Source organism: Balaenoptera musculus, chromosome 11 (genome assembly GCF_009873245.2).
Source record: "Balaenoptera musculus isolate JJ_BM4_2016_0621 chromosome 11, mBalMus1.pri.v3, whole genome shotgun sequence".
Lineage (NCBI taxonomy): Eukaryota > Metazoa > Chordata > Mammalia > Artiodactyla > Balaenopteridae > Balaenoptera > Balaenoptera musculus.
This window is the reverse complement of record NC_045795.1, coordinates 95,843,597-95,866,083: the sequence shown is the minus strand read 5'-3', so window position 1 is coordinate 95,866,083 and position 22,487 is coordinate 95,843,597. Positions and strand designations below refer to the sequence as shown.

General features: G+C 51.2%; 1 protein-coding gene across 2 annotated transcripts in view; it reads right to left on the bottom strand.

The window, feature by feature from the left end:
- Positions 1-1,451: 1,451 nt before the first annotated feature.
- Positions 1,452-22,487, bottom strand: part of LMCD1 (LIM and cysteine rich domains 1) — a 58,269-nt gene continuing 37,233 nt past the window's right edge. The window contains exons 4-6 of one of the 2 annotated variants that reach the window (XM_036868550.1): positions 16,997-17,326; positions 3,873-4,088; positions 1,452-2,126 (exon numbers count right to left, since the gene is read on the bottom strand). In XM_036868550.1, coding sequence (XP_036724445.1) covers positions 1,968-2,126; positions 3,873-4,088; positions 16,997-17,326 — 705 coding nt within the window. In that variant the 3' untranslated portion in view covers positions 1,452-1,967. The remainder of the gene's footprint in view (positions 2,127-3,872; positions 4,089-16,996; positions 17,327-22,487) is intronic. The other variant, XM_036868552.1, reaches the window with a different exon arrangement.

Genomic DNA, 22,487 nt, shown 5'->3' with positions numbered 1-22,487 from the left:
GCACAGACTGTAAAGTCCAGGGGCACAGTTCTTTCTGTGAGCACTGTACCCCCCTGTACTCAGCATGCGAATTGGAATTCTGTAGTGCTCAGTGAATATTTGTGGAATGAATGAATGAGGGAATGAACAAGTGCATATTCCATTGGCGCTTCAGGGAGGGCTGCTGAGGAGCAGGTTATGTTTCAGAAGCTCCTTCTAGGACAGATAGAATTTCTGTAGAAGGAATTGGTCTTCAAGGACCCAGCACAGACCAGGGCGGTGGTGGCGGGGGAGAGGGTCTTGATCAAAAGGAGTTTCTGAATGTTTAAGTGAAATAGGGAAATCGAAATCTAGAGAAAGAAAGGGTTTTAAGACCAGAAGGACAGTTAAGCCAAGTGTTGGAAGCACTCACACGTTAGGGTGAGGACTTGGTTGTTAAGTTGAGGGGCAACAGGGATCCTGGAAGGATGGGTCCGAAAGCTCCTCTTTGAGCAGGTGGACGTGGCAGAGAAACACGGGGGCTGGAGAGATGAGCTGGAAGCAGAAAACTACCTGTGAAGGATAGGGCAATAGCTTTCGTCCAACTTGCAAAGCACATGAATGGAGGTATTGTAGACGAGGTAATGCGAGCGAAATTTGGGTGGTGAAATTAAAGAAACTGGGCAATAGATGGGCAGTTTAAGAAGGAGAGGCCAGGACTTCCCTGGCGGTCCAGCAGTTAAGACTCCGCGCTTCCAATGCAGAGGGCGTGGGTTCGATCCCTGGTCGGGGAACTCATGGCGTGACTAAAAAAAAAAAAAGGAAAGGGAAGCCGTGGTGATGAGACTGTGAGCTCCTACGCCTCAGGTCTTTTTCACCCTTATCTCCCCAGTAGAAAAAGAAAGGTCTTTTTTCTGAAATTGTGCGGAGGAAACGAATTTGGAGACTGTAAATGCACAGAGGCCATAAAAGAGAGACAGTCTCACCCAGAGAGCTATTCCGTTCGGCTCATTCAGTGTTCTGTTGGCAACATTTAAAAAAGGGAGAGATTTCTCATAAAATCCACATTTCTTCAGGTTGGCCTGCACTGGTCACCGTGTCCCATGTGGCACCCGTTGGTTGCGCTTAGGTGGCCCTGTTTGGCTGCTGTGAGTCCCCTGCCTGGTCTTACACCCAGAGGGGCTCACTCATCACCTGCCGGGGCTTGGAGAACACCTGAGTTGCTGCTCCCCAGTTTTCAAGAGGCTGCTTTTAGGTGTCCCATGAAACACGACACGCTCGTTTCCGTCAGTGCTCTCGGGGTACCCAGAACTGGGGGGATGGGAGTTCTGCCCCGAGGACGTTCAGTCCCCAAAGGAGTCTGATGAGACACAATTGATGAAGAGGCACACCGGCATTTCCAGTGCCTTCCGCTAGCACCAGCACTCAGGATCTTGGGGCAAAACAGATGCCGTGAAATGACTGCCAGGTGTAAATAATGAGATCAGGGCATGTGCGAACTTCGTAAAACTTTTATTGATATATTTATCATGCCAACATTTTTTGATTTAAAATTCAAATTCCATTTGAAAGGGAGGCAACAAACGAGCGTTGGGATCCCAGGCGGCTCCTGGAGGAGCCCCCAGGTTCACGAGAAAGCACACATATCCTCCAGCTACGTGATTTGATCACTCAGAGTTGCATTCTGGGAAACTCCTCCTAGAGAGCCCGGGCAGGATGTGTTTCGTGGGTAGCTGGGAAACAACAACAGCAACAAAAACAAAATAACCGCATCCTAAGACTTCTCAGAACATCCCCGGCTTTGAAACTATTGGCCCTCAAGGATCCCTCCCCACCCGATCTAGAATATGTGTGTGTATATATATATATATATATATATATCCACTGAAAAAAGATCACTGTTTTTGTTGCTTGTTGGCTGTCTCGCCAGACCCGTAGGAGGGCCTTGGCACACTTGGCTCTACTTCTCGGGGGAATCCTGCGGACTCCAGCCGTGGGTGGACAGCCCTTCAGGAGCGTTTGGACTTGCTGCACGTTGGGCACAGGAGCTGACCCTTGGTGATGATGTACGCCCGGCCACCCAGCTGCTGCTCGCAGCCCTCGCAGACGAAGTGCTTTCGGTGCCAGGCCAGGTCTTCCACGCGCTGGAAGTCCTCTGAGAATATTATCTGGGGAGGGGAGCAGAAGAATCGTACAGCTCAGGTTTTGTCCCTAGTAGACAGGGCATGGGAGACAACCCGTAAGATGGTGGTCCCTCGTCCCCCGTTCTTGTTTTGACCTTTCAATGCCTCAGTGGAGAAATCTGACATAAATCTAAGACAGTAAGTACAGTATTTGGCGAAGGTCATGGTTGCATCTTAGCTTCTGGGATCAAAAAAAAAAAAAAAAAATCCTCCACTGTTGACAGGTTTTACGTATCTGGCATCTATGATGCTGTCTGGGCCAAATCCAAAGCCCGGTTGTGCCCTGAGACGGAATTACATACCCCAGTGAAGATGGCCTAATGGTAGCTGAGCGACCAATGGCCAGTCTTCAAGAGCAAGAACACCCAGAGTCACTTGGGCTTGGAATAAAGTAACACTTTGGAACATCTATACAATCTGGTGAGGAACCAGAGAGCAGAACAGCATACTGGGTAAATGTGCTTTTCTGATGTTGGGGTCAAACAGGGACCAGGTGTGTGTTTTCACTTAAATACCAGCTGCATGACTTTGGGCAAATTACTCAACCTCCCTGTGCCTCAGTTTCCACATCTGTAGGATGGGGATATAAATACTACCTGTCCCATGGGGTTTTATGAGTGCTGCGTGTGTTGCTACAGATGGAGCACTCGGAATGGTAACAAAGTCAATGCTGTGTGATTATCACTGACCTCTCTGAGCTGCACTTTTCTCAAATGTCAAGTGGAGATAAGGCTTCTCTCTCCCTGAAAGACTGTTGTGACATGTAAACGGTACATCACATACAACGTCTGTAGCACATTAGGATGAGGTGGTGTTACCGCGAGCATACTGTTGTCCTCACAGAAATGAGGTGGGTGGGACCAGGCCCGCTGACAGCCCTTTTCCTTCTGTAACATCCTTGCTCACACAGTTGTGAGGTAGGAGGATTACAGGCTCTTAACTTCACACGGAGACCAACACGTGAAAGGTGGGAGGAGGCAGATATTGGCTTAAAGTGAGGAAGACATTTCTAACCCTCGTATGTGCCAAAGATGAAGGTAGTGAGTTTCTCGTCACCAAAGGCATGCAAGAAGTAGTTATAATTGTCATAGCCATTATTGTCACTATTCATACACCTTAGAGTTTCTCTAGTCTAAACCCATGTTGGAGAGCTGAACCCCTTTCACAGCATCTCTAACTGTCGGATTGTGTTATGTTAATGCGACATGATTTTATTGTATCATCTCGTATTACATTATCCTAAGACTCACAGCAGCTTCCACTTGTTAGTTACTCGGGCCCCGTGCCAAGCATTTTCAGGCATGATCTCATTTATCCTCACAGCAATTCCATGGGATGGGCACTGTTACCCTCCCATTTGGTAAGTTATAAAACTGAGGCACAGGAGTTAGGGACCCACATGCCTCACAGATGCAGAGCCAGGTTTGAATGTGGGCCATCTACCTCCTGGCGGCACCCCATAATGTTCTTCTGAGCCCTTACTTAGTGCCAAGCCTTGTGCCAAGGATGAGACTTGACAGGTCCTCTGTGTCTGACCCATCTCAACAGGCCCGGGGGTGGGAACTAATTTCTGCCCCACTTTGCAGATGGGAAAACAGAGGCTGAGAGTGTGAAAGGGGATCTGAGCCTCAGTTTTCCTATCTGTGGATCACATCATCACGAAGCCACACTCCCCTGGGCCTCTGGGTCCCCTCCTGCAGTCTGGGGGTGCCCCCCGCCACTGGTCCTCACCTCGTCGCAGCCGGAGCACCGGGGCCGCAGGCTCTCGCAGTAATGACGGCCACACCAGGGCGCCCCGTCCTTCCAGAAGTAGATGAGGTCCACCAGCGGCTCGGAGCACTTGGTGCACACGAAGCAGGCAGGATGCCACTGCTTGCTGTAGCCTGCCCTGTCCGAGTAGACCACAGGGCTGTCGGCGGGGGCCACCCCCTTGCAGAGCTCACAGACCTGGAAGGGTGGGGGAGGACCCCCAGGACACAAGGTAGTCAGGAGTGCATCGTGACCTGGGTTCGAGTTTCGACTCCAGTCTCTTTACTTCCTGGGTGACCTTGGGCAAGTTACTGTACCTCTCTGTTCCTCAGTTTTCTCATCTGCAAAGTGGGAGAATAATAATACTGCCTACCTAGTAGGTAGTTGTGAGGACTCAATAAAGTATCGGTTTGGCCATGAAGTTCATTTGGCTTTTTCTGTAAGATCTTATGGAAAAGCCTGAATGAACTTTTTGGCCAACCCAATATTTGTTTACCACAGTCATTCTGACACTTTTTGTTCTCAAGACCCTTTAGACTCTTAAAAATTTTTGAGAACCCCAAAGAGTTTTTGTTCATGTGGGTAATAGCTATTGATATTTACCATACAAGAAATTAGAACTGAGGAAAAAAATTAAGTAACTATTAATTCATTAAAAAATAGTAAACCAACAGCATGTTAACATAAATATTTGTAATTAAAAATAACTATATTTTCCAAAACAGAAAAATTGAGTCAGAGTGTGGCATTGTTTACATTTTTGCAAATCTCTAAGGGCTGGCTCAGTAGAGGATTTCTCAATTCTTATAACTGTTTTAGCTTTTCATCATTTGCATTATGTGGTTTTCTTTGAAATACATGAAAAAAATCTGACCTTACACTGATTAGAAATTGAAAAAGGGAGGCAGGCATTTTAAATAGCCTTTCTAGATAACTGTGGCATATTTTTCTTTGCTATTACATCAAAATTAGACAAGTGTTAGTTTCTCAAAAGTTAGTTAATGTGGAGTCTGGAACCATATCAACCAACCTTTCATCCCGGTTACATTAAAACCCACTGGTCCACCTTGCACTTTGAATGTATCTTTTACCTATGTAGGATTAATTTTTAATAAACAAAATTTTAGAACAGTTTTTGACTTACAGAAAAATTGTGGCGATAGTACAGAGAAATCTCGTATACCCTGCACCCGCTTTCCTCTGTTCTTAGCATCTTACATTAATATGGTGTACTTGTCACAATCAATTAACCAGTATTGATATGTTATTATTAACTAAAGTCCAAACTTTATCCAGGTGTGCTTAGATTCTACCTACTGTCCTTTTCCTCTTGCAGGATGGGATCCAGGATCCCGCATTACAGTAAGCGATCACGTCTCAGGCTCCTCTGGGCTGTGACAGTTTCTCAGACTTTCCTTGTTTTTAATAACCTTGGAGGAGTACCAGTCAGATATCTGGTAGACTGTCCCTCAGTTGGGATTTGCCTGATGTTATTATCATGACTGCATCGGGAGGAAGACCACAGAACTAAACGGCCGTTCTCATCACATCCTATCCAGACGACATCCTCGATCTGTAAAATCTTTCCAGTCATTTTGGAGTTCTCACCTGCTCCTCAGAACTCTGATGATGAGGATGATGCTGGCCGTCATCTCCCTGGGGCAGTTGTGTGTCCAACTCAGGTGTTTTCCCTCCTGACTGACACCCTTACGGAAATCCGAGAGAGTTACTTTCCCTTCTAGACTTATCTCCCTTTTAAGGAGACCTATATTTCCCCCCAGACATGGCCAAACCCAGGTTCACGGAGATTCAGTGATTGCTGAGTAGCAGTAGCTGACAAGAGGCAAAGCTGGGATTTGACCACAGGCCAAGCCTGACCCCAAAGCCAAGGTTCTTTCTGCTCCACCGTGCGGCCTTTCCATCAGAGTCAGCAAACTACGGCCAAACCCGGCCTCTGCCTGTTCTTGTAGAACCCATCAGCGTCGAATGGGTTTTACATTTGAACTCTAATTTAGTGAAATGTTTTCTCCCAAAAAAGAATTCCATTTTTCTCATAGTAGACCGGGGTTTTGGACTGAATGGTGCCCCTCCCCCAGTTAACATGCTGAAGCCCTGACCCCCAATGTGACTGTATTTGGAGATGGGGCCTTTAAGGAGTTCACTGAGTTTAAATGAGGTCATTAGGGTGGGGCCCTAATCAAATAGGACTGGTGTCCTTATAAGAAGAGAGACCAGAGATGGATGGCTGTCTCTTTCTCTCTCTGGGTGTACACAGAGGGGAGACCATGTGAGGATACAGTGAGAAGGTGGCCCTCTGCAAACTAGAAAGAGGGGTCTTCCCAGAACCCAACCCTGCCAGCACCTTGATCTTGGACTTCCAGTCTCCAGAACTGGGGAAAAAAAATACATTTCTGTTGTTTAAGCCACCTGGCCTGTGATATTCTGTTATGGCAGCCTGAGCTAGCTAATACGGCCTGTATTACAAAAACCTGTCTTAATTATACTACTGTATTTTGAATTTCAAAAAAAAAATTGTGGATATTTATTTTCTCTCTTGTTACATAAAGTACCTACGTGATATCATCAACTCCAGCTCTTGGTCCACAACACCTGAGAGATAGATCACCTGGCCCTCTACAGAAAATGTTTGCTGATCCCTGGCTTGAGATGAACACTCTGTCTTACTAAGCACAAATTATGTGCCAGCCCAAATAGAGACATTTATTGTTTTGCTATGTAAAGATGAACAGGCATATATTCAGAGCCTAAACACTTAGAATTCTTCACATACTTTAACTGCATACTTAATATACTCTTGTACATGAAGAGGAAATAGAAATTAAAATGGTGGCAATTGGGGAAAGAAAACCAAATGACCAAATATGTCCGCGTACTGAGTGTGGTCCCTAAGCACAGTCGTGGTTGAGCTCGTGTCAGGTAAGGAACGTGTCTGGTTAACTGCTCCCGGCTGCCTGACGACGATGTTCCTTAGCACGTGCTGGGTTTTTGGGTTCAGTTATGCCCACAGGAATGACGGGTGTGAGTCCTTCACCAAAGTGAAACCCTGTCCCTCTGCATGTGACTGAGCCCCAGCTCACCTGGAACTCATCAGAGGGTCTGAACCAAAAATAGGTGATGGGGACTTCCCTGGTGGTCCAGTGGTTAGGACTCCACGCTTTCATACCAGGGGGCACGGGTTCGATCCCTGGTGGGGGAACTGAGATACCGCAAGCCTCACAGTTGTGGCAAAAAATTAAAAACAAACAAACAAAACAAACCAAAAATAGGTGATGGATCCGCATTCATTGACTGTCACATCTCCAGAAGTGTAAACTGTCTGGTGAGGGCTGTTTGAGAAGCAAGTGAATTTTCTGTCTGTTGGTCTTTCTAAATTTCACAGAATGAAATTTCTGGCCCCTTTCCTCCCACACGGAAGGGGCTTACTGTCCATCCACCACACCTGGTCGAGTATCACCAGGATACATCCGTGGGGCGCCTGAGTCCAAGTTTCCAGATGTGCCTAACACAGAAGTGGGGAAAGGGAGGGATATAAATGCACCTGGATGCGTCTGGTGGGTACCAGCAGGCGCCCGCGACCCACAGAAGGAAACAGAGGGATGTGAGGTCAGGAAGCAGTTTGGGGGTGATCACGGGTGACTCTGAACTGTGGGTTGGGACTTCACTTTGGAGGTAATGGGAAGCCATTGCTGGCTCTGGAGGCCGGGAGTGCTGGGGTGTGGTTTGTACTGTGGGGAGATAACTCTGGGAGCGCCGTCTGAAAGGGCTTTGTCAGGAGCCTCTCTGGGGAGCGTCTCTTCCCTCGCTGTCCCCCAGCATCCCTGGCTGTGCACCCTGTTACCATCAGTAGCCAGTCCTTTTTTAAGCAAACAGTGTCATTGACATGTTATGAAAACATGCTGTCAGAGTAATGAGTCCTGTCAACATGCATCAGGAACCAATTTCTTCTTCTGGCCTCTGAGCTATTTTCCATGCCCCCTTCCCTGTGGTCTCAAAGGACAAGAGATCTGACAGTGTCTTGGCTCTGTCAGCTGGTGGCCCCTCAGCCACTAGGGGCAGCCTGACAACCAAGAGTCAGACTGCCCAGCCTGCCTGGGTCCTGTGATCCTGGTCCTGCCTTTCTCTGCGCAAACTTATTCTCCTACCATCCTTGGAAGGGAGGTTTACAGTTTCTAAGTTGCAGTGGATGGTTGAGAGGGGGGCTAGCTGTGTGACCTTGGGCAGGTTACTCAACCTCTCTGCACCTTAGTTTTTTCACCTGTCAAATAATACTCGGAACATCACAGGTCTGTTGCATGGATTAAATGAGATAATAGAGTTAATGAACTTTACAAGGGTTCAGTAATAATTAGGGAAAATCTCCTGTTATCCCTACGAAGCCCTCCTTATAGAAAGTTGAGGAGCTACATCCATGTCCTAAGACGACAAAGACGTCGGAGGCAGGATCTGCTTCTGGTTTGTAGGCCTGGGTTCCTTTCAGTAGCACCGTGAGCACGTAGATTGGCAGGAGGTCATTCCTCCCACCCACGAGCTCTGTGTTTTTTCCATCCCTGTTCTTTCCCTCTGTGCAAGGCCAGAGAATCAAGTCACGTGAGTTTCATCTTCTCACTACCCCAGACTCAGCTACAATCAGTGCCCGCCTTGGTGGGCCTGCTCCTCGCCCTCGCCCATCCCACCCCCTCCAAGACAGCGTTCTCAGCCTCGAGTCTGCCCCAGCATCCCTAGAGGGCTGCTCAAACAGAGTGCTGCACCTCCCCACCCCGACTGTCTCATCAGTAGGTCTGGGAGGGGGCAGGGGAATTTTCAGACTCCCAGGGGATGCTGGTATGGTCAGGGGACCGCACTTTGAGACCCACTGTCATAGAGTGTTTGAACATGACCTTATATAAAAACTCAGCACAAATGACATCACCAATTAGGTTCCGTTACAGCAAAAGCCAATTTGAATTCCTGGGATGCTTAAATTCTAGACTATTTTGAAGAAAGCCCAATGTGGTCATTCCCAGGTGACTTCCCCTCTGGAGGAGCCACTTTTGGTCGAGTAGAAGTGCTTTGGAACTAGGCTAAAAGGCACAGAGAAGACCATTGATCATTAGCATGTCAGTGGGTTCTCATTCAGACTCCCAACTGTCTAAAACTAGAGCCTTCTCATGGGAATCTGTCCAGCCTTTGCCACGTAACCTAGTTTGCAGACTCTGGTCCCTCCGGGGGAAGGAGCTGTAGCACAGACCTTTCATAGGTAGAACACATGTGATGTTTCTTCTGGTGCCACTGAAGTTTTGTCTTGCCCTGTTCAAATGGTGAGAGATTCTTCATCACAAGCGTCTAAATGAAACAGTTTGCATATTCTGTACTTTGGGCCTTTGTAAACACTTGCACTGAGAAAGCTGAGGAGCTTTCTAGATTCAGCTGCCTCCAAAGCTCAGACCCTGCAGGGCTGGGGTTCCCTCCGCCATGATGTGTGGAAATGATGCCGGCAACTTCCTGGACCCTCCTCCAAGCAATACCCACATTCCCTTTCTTTGCATATGGTCCCGCCTTAGTAACTCGCTTCTGTAGAACAGAATGTGGTGGAAGGGACGCTGTAGATCCCTGAGGTAGGTCATAAAGGCAACACAGCTTCCACCGGCTCTTTCTTGGGAGTCCTGAGGCCCGCATCCTAGGGCAGCCACACGGAGAAAACACGGAGATAGAGGGAGAGGCTGGGGCCCCTGCTGGTCCAGCCCTAGCCGCATCTGTCTTCCGAGCATCAAGGCCAGATGTCAAGGACAGCGACAAGCTCTCCTGCTGAGCCCTGCCCAGATTGCTGATCTGTGAGAAAACAGACGTCTTGGAACAGGTGTTCCAATCCGCTGCATCTCAGGGTGGTTTGCTGTGCGGCCCCAGGTAACAGGAGCGGCACACGTGGACACGCAGAGTTCTTCAGGCTTCTGAAATGGAAGTCACCAAGACACAGAGTGTTTCAGGAAGCAGCAGATTCAGGACAGTGGCCCCGGGTTCCACGGCCAAAGAGCTGTGTCTCCAGGGATGAGCCACACTGGCCTTCAGGGACGGATCTGCAGATATTGAGAGTCCTGTAAACCAGCCGTAATCCGTCTGCCGCGGTTGCCAGCAGCTCTGTGCCAATCATGCGGTTCTTTTCTGGAAGGCCCTTATCCAAAGGCCTCCCCAGTCTAAACCCAGATTGCCTTGTGAAAAGCTCACCATTACAATACAGTAAATATTGACTGAAGGGCCTTGAATTCAGGCACTGTGTTCTTTCCAACACAAATACTCAACAATTTATTTATAAACAGCATCTCTCCATTTCCTCTTATGGCGATTATTCACCATCTTTGCTTTGCAGCCTCGTGTATCGGGAGTGTTTTGGGGTTTTTTTTCCTCTTTTCTGGCCCAGTGTCATGGCTGGCATCTTTAGCCTCTTGCGTTCTCTTGCCCCACACGGGCATCTTCCCGAGGTTCCTTACGGTGCAGAATAGGTGGGTGGCCGCAGGCGCTGCGGTTAGGGTCCCGGCCTTTGCACGAGGTCCCGCCGTAGCTTCATCTGGGGGGATCGCTGAGCCTCAGTTTCCGCATCTGTGACACAAGGTGGGCCCTGATCGTGGGAAGCACTTTGCACGTGGGGTCAGTGCTGTGGGCCCACCCGTGCTTTGTCTCCTGCATCTTCTAGGGGCAGGTCCTTGAGGAGGGGGCTCTCTCCCAAGCGAGGCAGGATGTCAGGCGTTTCTAACCGCATCTCACTCACTGGTTATCTGGTGAAGGGGGAGGATGGAGCCAGGGCTTCCCAAATGCGACACTTGGGAGAGAGAACGTCAGCCTGGGGTGTTCTCGAATCCGGCTTTGACGGGTGTATCCCTACAACGGGAAGCTGCTGAGTAGGGACAAGGCTTACGTGTGGTCATCTCTGTTGCAGAGGCCTCGCAAGGTGTCTGGGCCACACGGGGGCTCTGGAAGCGGGAGCTTCCGTCCTTTGGAGTCTGTGCGGGGTTTGAGGTGAGGCAGGCCTGAGTTCCAGTTCTGGCTTCACGGCTCACCAGCTAGACGACTAGAGAGGGGGATGATACATCTTGCCGGCTAGTTCTTGGGATTGAATAAAACAACCGTGCGAAGCGTCTGGCGTGCTGCCTGGCACAGTGTAGGTCGTCAGCGAATGGCAGATGACACTATCCTCGGAATCAGCATCATCACCAAGTAACCTCCAGCAGGATAATAAAACTGAACAAAGCCCTGGTCATTCATAAACAGTGAAAACCATTTTTTACGGCTCTTCTAGTTCCAGGGTCAGCAAAGTACATCCCTGGGGCCAGATCCAGCCTGCTGCCTGCTTTTGCAAATAAAGTTTTATTGGGACACAGCCCTGGTCATCTGTTGAGATATTGTCTTTGGCTGCGTCAGTGCCACAAGGACAGAGGCCAGTGGTTATGAATGAGACCTCGTGGCTCGTAAAGCCTAAAATATTCACAGTCTGCCCTTTATAGGAAAAGTTTGCCAACCCCTGTTTTAGTCAATGGACTATTACGCAGCCCACTTTGGGGGGAAAAAAAAAAAAAGATAGTTGTGAAGCCTCATGTGGCAACACGGCAAAGTATTTATAGTATGAAAAGTGGGATAAAAGGAATTTTCTGTGGAAAATAAAATCTCCTTTAATGTCATTAAAATACCTCCCCTGTAAATAAGGTGGCAGGCAGATGCTGAGGAGGCTGGTAACCATGGCGATTTGGGGGCGGCTGCCTTTGATCCTCTGGCCTCCAGCTCAGGCAGGGCTCTCAGGCCTGGGGGTGCACGGTGGTTTCAAATTCGCAGAGAGGGGTTGGCAGGAAAGCCAGCCTGCCAGCCCACAAGCCAAACATCTGCTCGGACCAAGCTTTGGAAGTCCCTTGCCCACAAGTATGTCCCTTGTCGGGGCTGGAGTCGGGCTGAGCCGCCAGCGGCTGTTAAGTTTCCATCTGAGAGGCCCACCTCGTGGGAGGGAGGGGACCCACGCCTCCGGTCCCTCCTTTGTGCATTCTTGTGGGGAAAGGGGGCAGGGGGGGTTACACTGTAATTTGGGACCAAATTAACACATCTTTACGACTTCCAGCAATGTCTTCACTTCTTTCAGTCTCTTCTCCTTTTAATCACTTTCTCTGGGGCCACGGCTTGGCCCATGAGGCAGGAGCTGGGGTCTCCCGGCAGGGATGAAAACTACGAAAGGGCGGAGAAGACATTAAATGCTATGTCCTGGCTTTCTTTCGTCTTTCTTCGGTTACAAGTTTGGGGTGTAGGGAAGGGCGGAAATTCCTGGGCAGGATGACCATGCCCAGGAAATCTGTATATTTAATTTCGGAGAAAATATCCAGTAAACGTTCTAAACGCAGGGAAATGGTCTGGTAGAGCTGTTTACCATCTGAGCATTGAGGTCCAGTGTCCGTAGGATCCATCCAGGTGGGAGAGGGCGGGAGCGGGGGCCTGGAAAGCAGATATGGGGCCCCGCCGTGCTGCTGTGGAACGGTCTGGGCTGCTGGGGTGGGCAGCTCCACGGCCACGGAACGCTTCGAAGCCCCCAAGCCCCCCGAGGACCCATGGTGGGTGGGACTGGGGTGGGGCAGGCACGTCCTTCCCTTGTTCTTGGCTCGCAGACAAGAGACCGTCAAGTTCTTCACCAGGCTGGGCTGGGAGTAACTCTGCACACTGCCACCCACCCCAGCAAACATAAATGCACGTGCCCTTGCTTGTCCCCACCCTGCTGGGACCCCACAGGGCTGGTGACGTGGAAGGACCTGGGCTGGAACCTCACCAGCAAACCGGTTAACCTCTCTGTGCCTCAGGCTCCACATCTGTGAAATGGGCATAACAACCCCAAGCTGTCTTGCTGGTCGTTCGGAGGATTCAAAGAGATGAACGAGCCTGCTGTGCAATTCCCCACCACCCTCGCCGCTCCACGCACACACAGAGGGGCAAGTCAGGGAAAGAGAAGGCTAAACACTGGGGTTTTTTACTTGGCCTCACTGATTTAAAGGGCCTGCTTTGGGAGTGACAGTGGATGGTTAGTATCTGGGATTTTTGTGCCGTGGCGTTTCCTCATGAAGAGGGATGACTCTCATGGCATTTGCCATGCCACTGCCTCTCCTGAGCTCAGGGTCAGGATGACACTTTCAGGGACCTGCCCTGAGGTCGGCATGGGCGGCCGAAGCTTTGGGGTTCATTCCCAGACGTGCCACGGCTGATTTCAGGTTGCCCGTCCTGTCACGGGGCCCGTGGGAAGGCCTGGCGGAGGGCCTTACTCAGATCCGAGTAAGTGAAGAGCCCCGGCCATGAGGGTGGGTCGGCTCAGAGGGCGCTGCTCCCGTCACCCACCGCCCTCCGGCTTCACCCAGCGCTCAGCCCGTGGGTGGGGATTCCACACAGGCGACTTGGAAAAGCCTTTTGGCGATAATGCTCCTCTGGTCTGGACAGTCTGGTGGAGGGGCCTGGGGTTGGGGGGAGGACTTGGCAGCCAAGGTCTCTGAGGAAGGGCACGACTGTAAGAGGCCGCCCAGCAGCAGGACAGAGCCGTGCGAGCTCCTGGGAGAACCGCCGTGGGGTGTAGGCTACCGGCAGCTCAGAGAAAGCAGGGCTCATGGCCTCCGGCTGCCAAGTGTAGAGTGTAGTGCGCTCTAGGATGGGGCCTTCGGGGCGGGTATAGAGTAGTGGGCTATGTGCTGTGCCTGTGTTTCCACCACTCCCCGTGGAAAGTTCAAGGAATTCAAGAGTGCTGTGCAGTGTTCTCAAAGCTGGACACCCTAAGCCAGGGGGCCGCATAAATCTAGAAAATGCCCCTGATAGCATCTCTTGGACCCTCCCTGTATACCAGATCAGCAGTGTCATTTTGGCTGAGCTTAAATGTAAGGTCATTTTTAACCCTCTTTAGCAGTGGTTCTCAAAGTGTGGCCCCCAGCGTTGGCATCAACCTGGAGACTCGTTAGAAATTCAGATTCTCAGCCTCCGCCTGCACCAGCAAGTCTGGGGTGGGACCCAGGCCTCTGGATTTTAGCCAGCTTCCAGGTGACTTTAGTTTGAGAACCACTGCCGTAGCCTCCTAAAGGCTCTGAGAAGTCCAGCCCTAAAGAAACCCATTTCGTTTTGTTTAGTCTCATGTCCCCTTTACATGGCCACGTGGCCCGTTTATAGCTTCATGGCCATGAGCTTTCTAGGAATAAGCCTTGGGGAACAGGAAAGATGGGTTTGGGGGCTGACAGAGTTGGTTCGCATCCCATAGCCTCCCTTGGGCGGTTGGGAGCTCTACATCAGATACTCTCCTGCTTGGCGCTGTGCTCGGTCCAGAGAAAGCCCGCTAAACGGTAGCCGCTAACAACAGTAATGACGTCACCATTAGGATGATAAATTGTGATATGTTACCATCGTAGCTCCAGTGTGATACATTGCACATGTCCTTCTTTTTGCCGCCTTTTCTTTCATAAATCACTGTTTGATTTGGGGTGTCCGTCCTATGCTTCCTCCCCGTACCTGGGTCCTCAAGTTGAATGCCCTGACTGCTTCTAGCAAAGTTCGTGGCCCTCGTCAGGGGAGCAAAAGTCAGGCTTCGTGCCTGACGCTTGTCTGTGGTAACTGTCCTGCCTGCCCTTTTATGAGAACAAGAGGAGCCCAGCACGTAGGACAGCCAGCACCCATGTCCCCTTGACGTGCCGCCCCCTGGGGTAGAGCAGAGCGGTTCAGGCAGCGAGCCCAGAGCCAGGCCCGATGGCAGGGCCGCCGGGGACAAGCCGTCTATGGCCTGGCAGGCCACTTAGCTACCTTAATAGAATTTGCTCCCCGGCTTCAAGGAGATAAACAGGGAGTTAAATACAGATAACAAGCAGGGTTTTATAACTCAGCATCACGCAGTAGAAAGAGTATAATGACCCAGCTTCTGCCCCTTAGAAACGATGGGGCCTCGGACAAGCCACCATTCTTCTCTGAATCTCTGACTGCTCACCTGTGAAATGGGGCTGGTGAAATCCACCTACCAGGTAACAGTTCGAATTAATCCAAGACCTGGAAGTAGTGAGCATAGCACGTGGCACACAGCAGGGGCTTAAGGCATGTGAACTTGAAATCTCATCGTCCTCTCAGGCAAAACGGCCACCCAAGTGGTCCCCATCTTTCGAGGATCAGTTTAGTTCGAACATGGGACTTCCCTGGTGGTCCAGTGGTTGAGAATCCGTCTTGCAATGCAGGGGACGCCGGTTCGATCCCTGGTTGGGGAACTAAGATTCCACATGCTGCGGGGTAACTAAGCCCGTGCGCCACAACTACTGAGCCTGCGCACCACAACTAGAAAGCCTGCATGCCGCAACTACAGAGCCCACGCGCCACAACTAGAGAGAAGCCTGCACGCCACAACGAAGGATCCTGCGTGCTTCAACTGAGACCGGACGCAGACAAAAACAAAAAAAAAATTTAGTTTGAACATTCATTCATTCATTCCCTTGTTCAGTCATTCATGGATTGCATATTTATCAAGCACCTACTCTCTATATTATACTGATGGCTCCTGCTGCAGATACAGAGATGGACAAGACAGGACCTCAGCATTTAGAGGGGGTGACGGACGTGAGTCTACTAATGACATAATTAGTCATCTAATTAAGATTGGGGTTAGGGTCAGCAAGGAAAAGTCTGTCTTCCCAGCCAGCCCAACCCACCAATATCGGCTTCCTTCAGATTCCCTATTTACTGCCTGGTCTTGTTTAAATGCTTCCAAAGTGTCAGAGCCATTTCCTAAAGTTGACTGTTGCCAAGGCCCTGGGATCTCAGGCCGCCTCTGCCCCACTTCCACGCTGTCCAAACCCGTGGGCTGAGTCCAGGATAAAATACGTTCTCAGATCAGCATTTCTCTCTCGGGAATGGCAACTGGGAAATGTCACAGACTTAAAGACGTTGCGTTCCAGCTTGGAAGTACGCGGTACTGATGTGTTAAAGACCGATGGCTGCTGGAGGGTGGATAGAAGGCAGGGCTGGGGAGGAGGCTAGTTTATGAAACATGGTAACTGGATCTAATGTTTTCAAAAGTTCCTGGCATGTGAATTCTTCCTGAGAAATGGGTCTTTTCAAGACCATCACCAATTTGTGCTAGTGAAAATCAATTTCATTCTTTTGTCTTTTTGTTCTTTTCATTGGATGGCAATCCCAAATGAACGTGCCCACGGGGCGGGGCTGGGAGAGGCAGGACGCAGGTTTTGGATAACAAGTGTGAGTCACTACAGAGAAGAAAGACCTGGCCCCTTCTGGACGTACTGACAGCATCATTTGGGCTGGCATTTCCCTGGGGTGTCTGGCTCACGTGGGTGACAGCTAGCCTGTTCCCAGCAAGGCAGGTGATTTGCTTGAGGACCCTGTATATTGGGACTTTTATCTCCAAATGTCACATAGAGGCATGAAGCCTCTTGGCTGATAGGGGTTGGGGGCCCATGAAAGTTAGCAGACAGCCCCACGTGGCCCCAATCTCAAGCCTGCCACCTCTCCCTACGGCCCTTGGAGTAAAGTCCTAAATCTATAGCATCCCAATACGGGGACAGCGTCCTCTGCTTGTTTGATTTCCTGGGGCTCGGCGGACAGTACAGGCCAATCAATGCTTGAGTGATGGACGGACGGAGGGCATGACTCTTCAGGAAGCGTGCCCCTGCTGACCTCGCCAGCCTTGGGCCCCCCTGCCCCCTGGTACCACACTTTCAGCCACCTGGGACTTCATTCAGTCCTCTGACTGTGCTGTGCTCTCTGAGACTTTCACCATTTTTTGCACATGATCACCTCTTTAAGGCAACACAGGTCTTCCCCGAAGAGCCTCAAGGCCTGGGGCACTCTTAATTATTCTTCCAAGGCCAGCGTGGGCCTCACCTCCTCCCCCAAGCCTACCCTCACCCCCAAGCAAGGATAGATGCCCTTTCTCTGCACTGCGACGGTTTGCTTGCCTGTGACCTCTCCTGGGCCGTGACCACGGATGAAGGCAGGAATGAGGGAACAGAGCCTGGAACTGGGGCCCTGACCCTGCAGCCCGGGCCTGGGCGGTTTCAGCCAGACCCGATGGATGGATGGATGGATGGATGGATGGATGGATGGGAGAGACTTACGTATTCCTTGGACGGGTCGCTGAGGCTGCCGTTGGTAGTCGGGGCGGCCGTCTCTGCGCCCTCGGGCTTCTCCTGCTGCTTCCCCTCCTCCTTGGGCAAGCCGCCCTGCCCGGGGAGGGCCACTTCGCCCACACCCAGGGCCTCGCTCTTGTACTGCTTCACAAACTCTTCCATCACGTTCAGCTCGTTCTCCAAAAGTCCGCGGCAGCGAGAGGGGTCCTGGTCGTAGATGGGCAGCTGGCGCGAGAGCTGGCGCCGGCGGTAGTAGGCGCCCTCAGTGCCCGTCACTGGTTGCTTCTCCTTGGGGATGAGCTCCATGTACCGCAGGCCCTGGGGAAGAGGAGACCCGGCACCATGATTCCCAAGCACCGGGCAGAGATCTGAGCCCTGGCAAGCCCTGGGCTTCTTCAGGTCTCTGCAGGACCCAAGGATTATGCTCAAGGAAGAAACGGGGTGAATTTGGGGAACACTGGAAAGAGGCCTAAATAAGCTTCCACTCTCCCCTGAGTCACATTCACGATGAGAATCGGGTAATTTCAGTAGACGTTCCTTTTAGATTTGCTGGCTTTGCAACAAGGATTTTGTTTCCTTGAAAACTGAATATTTTTACCTCATTTACCTCATGGCAATGCTTCTCATTTAAAAAAAAAAAAAGTCGATCTAGTTTAACATTGCTTTTCTTGGCAAAGTATAATTAAATCACTATAGGCAGAAGGTATTTCATAGTTTATTAGTTTAAATGTATGCAAAGGCACCTTCTGATAGTAGAATCGACAAGGTCTCAGGTCAATAACATTTCCACACCAACAGGGCTGGCAGAGATGGTAGATCATCTGAATATTAATATGTCCATGGATAACTGTCCAATGGCCTTTTGTTGGTTTGCTTGCGTGCTTTTTTTTAAATGAGCAGAAATCTTACACGTGGGTGGGTCCCAGGGACGGGGAGATTAGGGGAAGATAAAGGTCAAGGCCACACAGCTTGAGAAAGTGTGAAAGGCCAGTTGTTTGTCCTCGACACCTGTTCTCCACCTGTGTGCCCGACCCTGACCCTGACGCGTACCTGACTCGCCCACCAGACGGCCTGATTCCCATGCCCCCATGGTTGCTGCCGTATTTACCCTCTTAGAATCTGGTGCCCCATATCTCGTCCTTGGGGCCGGACTCACACTGGAGTTGTGTTAACCAGCATGGAAGATGCGATTCATAATGGACAGTCCCAGCTGCGGCCTGATTGTAGGGAGCGGGGGATGAGGACCTGGGGCTGGGGCGTGCTGGTCCAGAGCCTGGTTTGCTGAATGTCATAATGAATGGATTCCGGATAAGAGCCTTTTTAGAACAGGGAGAGGCAGGTGTGCGAATGCAGTGGAGGGGTGGCTGTGAGCGCCCCACCCTCGGCGGCTCAGCCCGAGATCCCGGGGGACCCGGCTGAGACCTCCCGGCCCTGCGGGCTCACGCACACCCTCTTGGTCCCTGTTCCTCTGCACAGCCCCTCCCACTCTCAGGGCACTTTCTAGACACAGGAGATGGCCTGGGTGGTGCACAGCATCCCGGGGCGCCGGGAAATTTGGGTTTCTAGCTCCAGCCCCGCTGCTGCTACTCTCTGTGTAAGATCAAGGAAGCACCCAGCCTCTCTGGGCCTCCGTTTCCTCATCTGCAAAGTTCAGGGTAGAAAGCATGATCGCTAGGGTCTGGGCCATTGTGAGAAGTCACTGGCGACCTCACTCCATCCTCCTCACAAGTAAGAGGAGAGCAGTGTCACTCAGCCGAGTCCGCAGCCCCGAAAAGGGGCCAAAGAGTCCCAGGCCCTTCACCCAACACTCAGGAGAACCAGAAGCCCCGGGGAGTCCCCCAGCTGCCGACACGTCTGGCAGGGGCTGATTCCTGCTGTGTCTTGGGAAGACCGTGGCTTTTCTCTTGATCAATGTGAAACTGCAGGTGCCCTCCAACGAGAACAGGCCAGACGGGTAGATCTGAAGACCCTTGTCTCAAACTTTGGGGTGCATAGGACTCACTTGGCGACCTTGTGGGAAAGCTTCCCAGGCCCGCTCTGATTTAGGAGCCTGCAGGGGCCTGGAAGTGAGTGCTTGTATAGGTCCTCCTGGGGGAGTCTGAAGTAGGACATCCGAGGGCAGTGGGTGGGGGAAGGGATGGGACCAACAGAACAGGAAGCCGCAGCCCAACAGCCAGCAGGCTGGGGTGGGGCACAGGGCCCTGGGGAGATGGATGAGGGTACGGTAGGGCACAGGACCCTGGGACGTGGGTGAGGGGCCGCAAGGCACAGGGCCCTGGGGAGATGCAGCAGGGGCGGGGCAGGGGAAATACCCCCGCCAGCCCTTCCTGTTTCTTGCCTGGGGCCTGCCCGGCTCCTAGAATCTCAAGAAGGATTTTGGAGAAGTGGAAACCGGAGCTTTGCTCATGCTGCCAGAATGGGCCTCCAGACCTGGCCAATATCTCACTGACTCCGAGTGCTGAAGCAGCCCCAGTCGCACAGAGGATTCGGCTGAGGGGAGAGCAGCCTCTTCTAGGAAGGCTGCCTCCTTCCCCCAGTGGCGTGGTATGAGGAAGGGTCGGGACAGCTAACTCCTACGTGCTGCTTACTGCGTTCCAGCCCTTCTAAGCGCCTGACCTATGTTAACCCATTTAATTCTCACAACACCCCTAGGAGGAAGGTACTAATATTATCCCTTGGGAAACTGAGGCACAGAGAAGTTAAGTAACCTCCCAAAGGTCACACAGCTACTATGCGGAAGAGACAGCTTTGAACTCAGCAGCTTGGGTCTCAACTCCTTCTATACTGACTGTCTACAAGTTGCGTGATTTGCAAAGAGAAAAAAAATGTCCCCCAATCTCTGGGGGAGTTTCCTTTTGTCATCATTTCAGGGTGGAAAGCATTGCCTGGTGCCAGGATGCTGTAGTCCCTGCATCTGTGTGTGGCTCTGGTCTTCTAGGGCCTGCATCCCTCCCTGCTCGACTTTATAAGTCAGCCCTGTGGTCGAGGTTGCGCCTACACTCACAGTGTCCTCAAAGCCCCAGCTGGGTACCGGCTCTCTGCCTTTGCATTGGCAAGGCCCCAGCATCCGGCTACCACGGACATGTGTTCCGTGATGGCTGGCCTTGCCTGGCTGGCCTGAGACCCCTCCCACACTCGCTAGCCACACACTGATGGCAGACATTGCTAATCAACCCTGATGAGGGTCTCAGAACCCACGTTAAGGCAGCCCTCAGACGATCACTGTCAGTTGGCATGGACTCGGGAAGGGAAGATGGGGAGAGAGGCTGGGTCAGAGTCGGCTGCCAGTGCTGCTCAGAGCCTGTAAGAGAATCTCTCAGGTGTTTCTCCATGAAGCTGACTAAGGTCATGTTCCCAAAACCTTTAGCAAGATGCCTTTTCTAGGATCAGTTGGAAAGATCGGTTTAGGTTTTAAGTTTTTCGTGAGAAACTTTCTGAATCATTTGGTGCTTTGCTGTCTGGCACAGCCATACTGGCTGAAGAGGTTCCTGGAACCAGGCTTTTTCAGGAGAGAAATCAAAAGAGAAGAGAGAAAAGTGGAGGAGAAAGATGCTCTTTTCCCAGGGTTGGGCAGTGGGACACACAGACTTTGGAGTCAGAAAACCCAGGCCTGATTCTGCGCTTTCTGATTCTTCTCCAGCTGTCAGACAAAGACAGCAAATGGGCTTCACGTTCCACGTTAATTCTGGTCAATCATGACAGCCTGGAGTGCTGTGTTGAGTAGGATTCTGAGGCCCAATGAGGGCTCAGTGGGAGACAGTGCTCTGAGTGCCATGGGTACGGGAGCAGAGGATGGGGTATGGGTTAATGCCAGCACTGCATGCGCTTGTCACCAGCTTCTGTTTGCTCTCCTGTAAAATGGGGGCAGGAATGCACCCAGCGCACAGGGAGTGGTGAGGTGTTGATATCTTTCATATACAAATACTCCGTGGATGCTGGTTCCCTTCATCTTCTCCGTCTCGCCTCCCCCCACATTCCCGGCTAGCTTTCAAAGACCCATTCACCTCTCTGAGCCTCAGTTTCTTCTTCTGTAGATGAGGGTGATAATAGTACAGCCCTAACAGCGTTGGAAAATCAGATGCGATTGTGCGTGTGTAGCTCTTAGCGTAGGGCCTGGCTCACAGTAAGTACTCAATACATACTAGCAATTAGGTTTATGGTGACTTTAGTCTTTGAAGGCTTAAGCATTTCTCTGGCTTTTGTTCTGGTTGGGAAGGGTGACAGAGAGCAAGATTCAGTCCCATTTCCAAAATATAATCAGCCCCGATCACTTGGTAATTAAAAAAAAAAAGTAGGAAGGGTGAGTGGGAAGAGAGTCGTCCAGTCTCAGAAATGCGATTTGCTCGGGCAGGCCAGACGCAGGGCAGACAGAGGGGCCTTTATCCCATGCGGTTTTATGAGCCGGCATTAATCACGGCCCGACGATGCCTTCCTCTGATTAGTCTGGGGCTGAAGCGTTTGGGGTTTTCACCAGTCAGTTCCTGACGCCCACAGCTGGCTCTTTTATGAGCTGCTTGCTTCAGTTTCCACTGACATCTTGGAGCCCCACTGATGGCTCACCCAGGCCCGGGTGCTGGAGGGCAGACCCGCGTTCGGAACCACCTGGCACTGCTGCTATTCCGTGGCCCCCGACCTGCCCCTGGCTACCCACTGGGGCTGTCGAAGTCCAGTTCAGCATTCTGTGTTTCCTCACACGTAAACTAACCCTCACCTCACAGGGTGGCCGGGCTCATGCAGGCTGAAGTGTTCTTTTAAAATATGCGTCTCGAAAAGCAAAGCTTTAAAAAAAAAAAAAAAAGAAAAAAAACTTTGCCTCTCTTCACTTTATCTAGAAGGGATTTTTTTCCCCCCTCTTAAGCTCCAGCTTAGCACTGTGCTGCTCGAACCTTCTATGGTGAAGGATCAAGGTTTGTTTGGTGTTTTTTCCACGGATTGCAGGATGATTTGTGGGCTCAGTGCATGTGATGAGAATGTAGCTCAGGCCACATGAGGTTTCCACGTGAGGCTGACCACGCAGGAGCTCTGCCAGCCATCACGCACTTGGATGTCAAGTGCCACAGAATTTTCCCAACATTTATTCTCAATTTCCGTGCTTCCGATTGTGGACCAGTCACAAGGATTCTGTGGGGCAGTGCCAGCCCACAGACCACACGTGGAGTGTCCCTGGCTGGGAGGCGACGTGGCACAAATACGCCTCAAGCTGGCTGCGTGCCCTGTGCAGTGTAAGGCGAGGGACGAGACGGTACACAGGACAGGCACGCGCGTGCTCTCGTGGGCCTTGCTTCACTCCAGCGTAGGGGAGAGGTGATGACGAAGCACAGACACGCGTGAGCCAATGACAGCTCGAAATAAGAGCTTCTAAAGAAACCATGGAGAACTAGGAGAGAGAAGAAATGTAGTAGGGGGGTGGGTGACATCTTCCACAGATCGGGTAGTGAGGGACGGCCTGTCTGAGATATGACTGGCAAAAGGAGCCAGC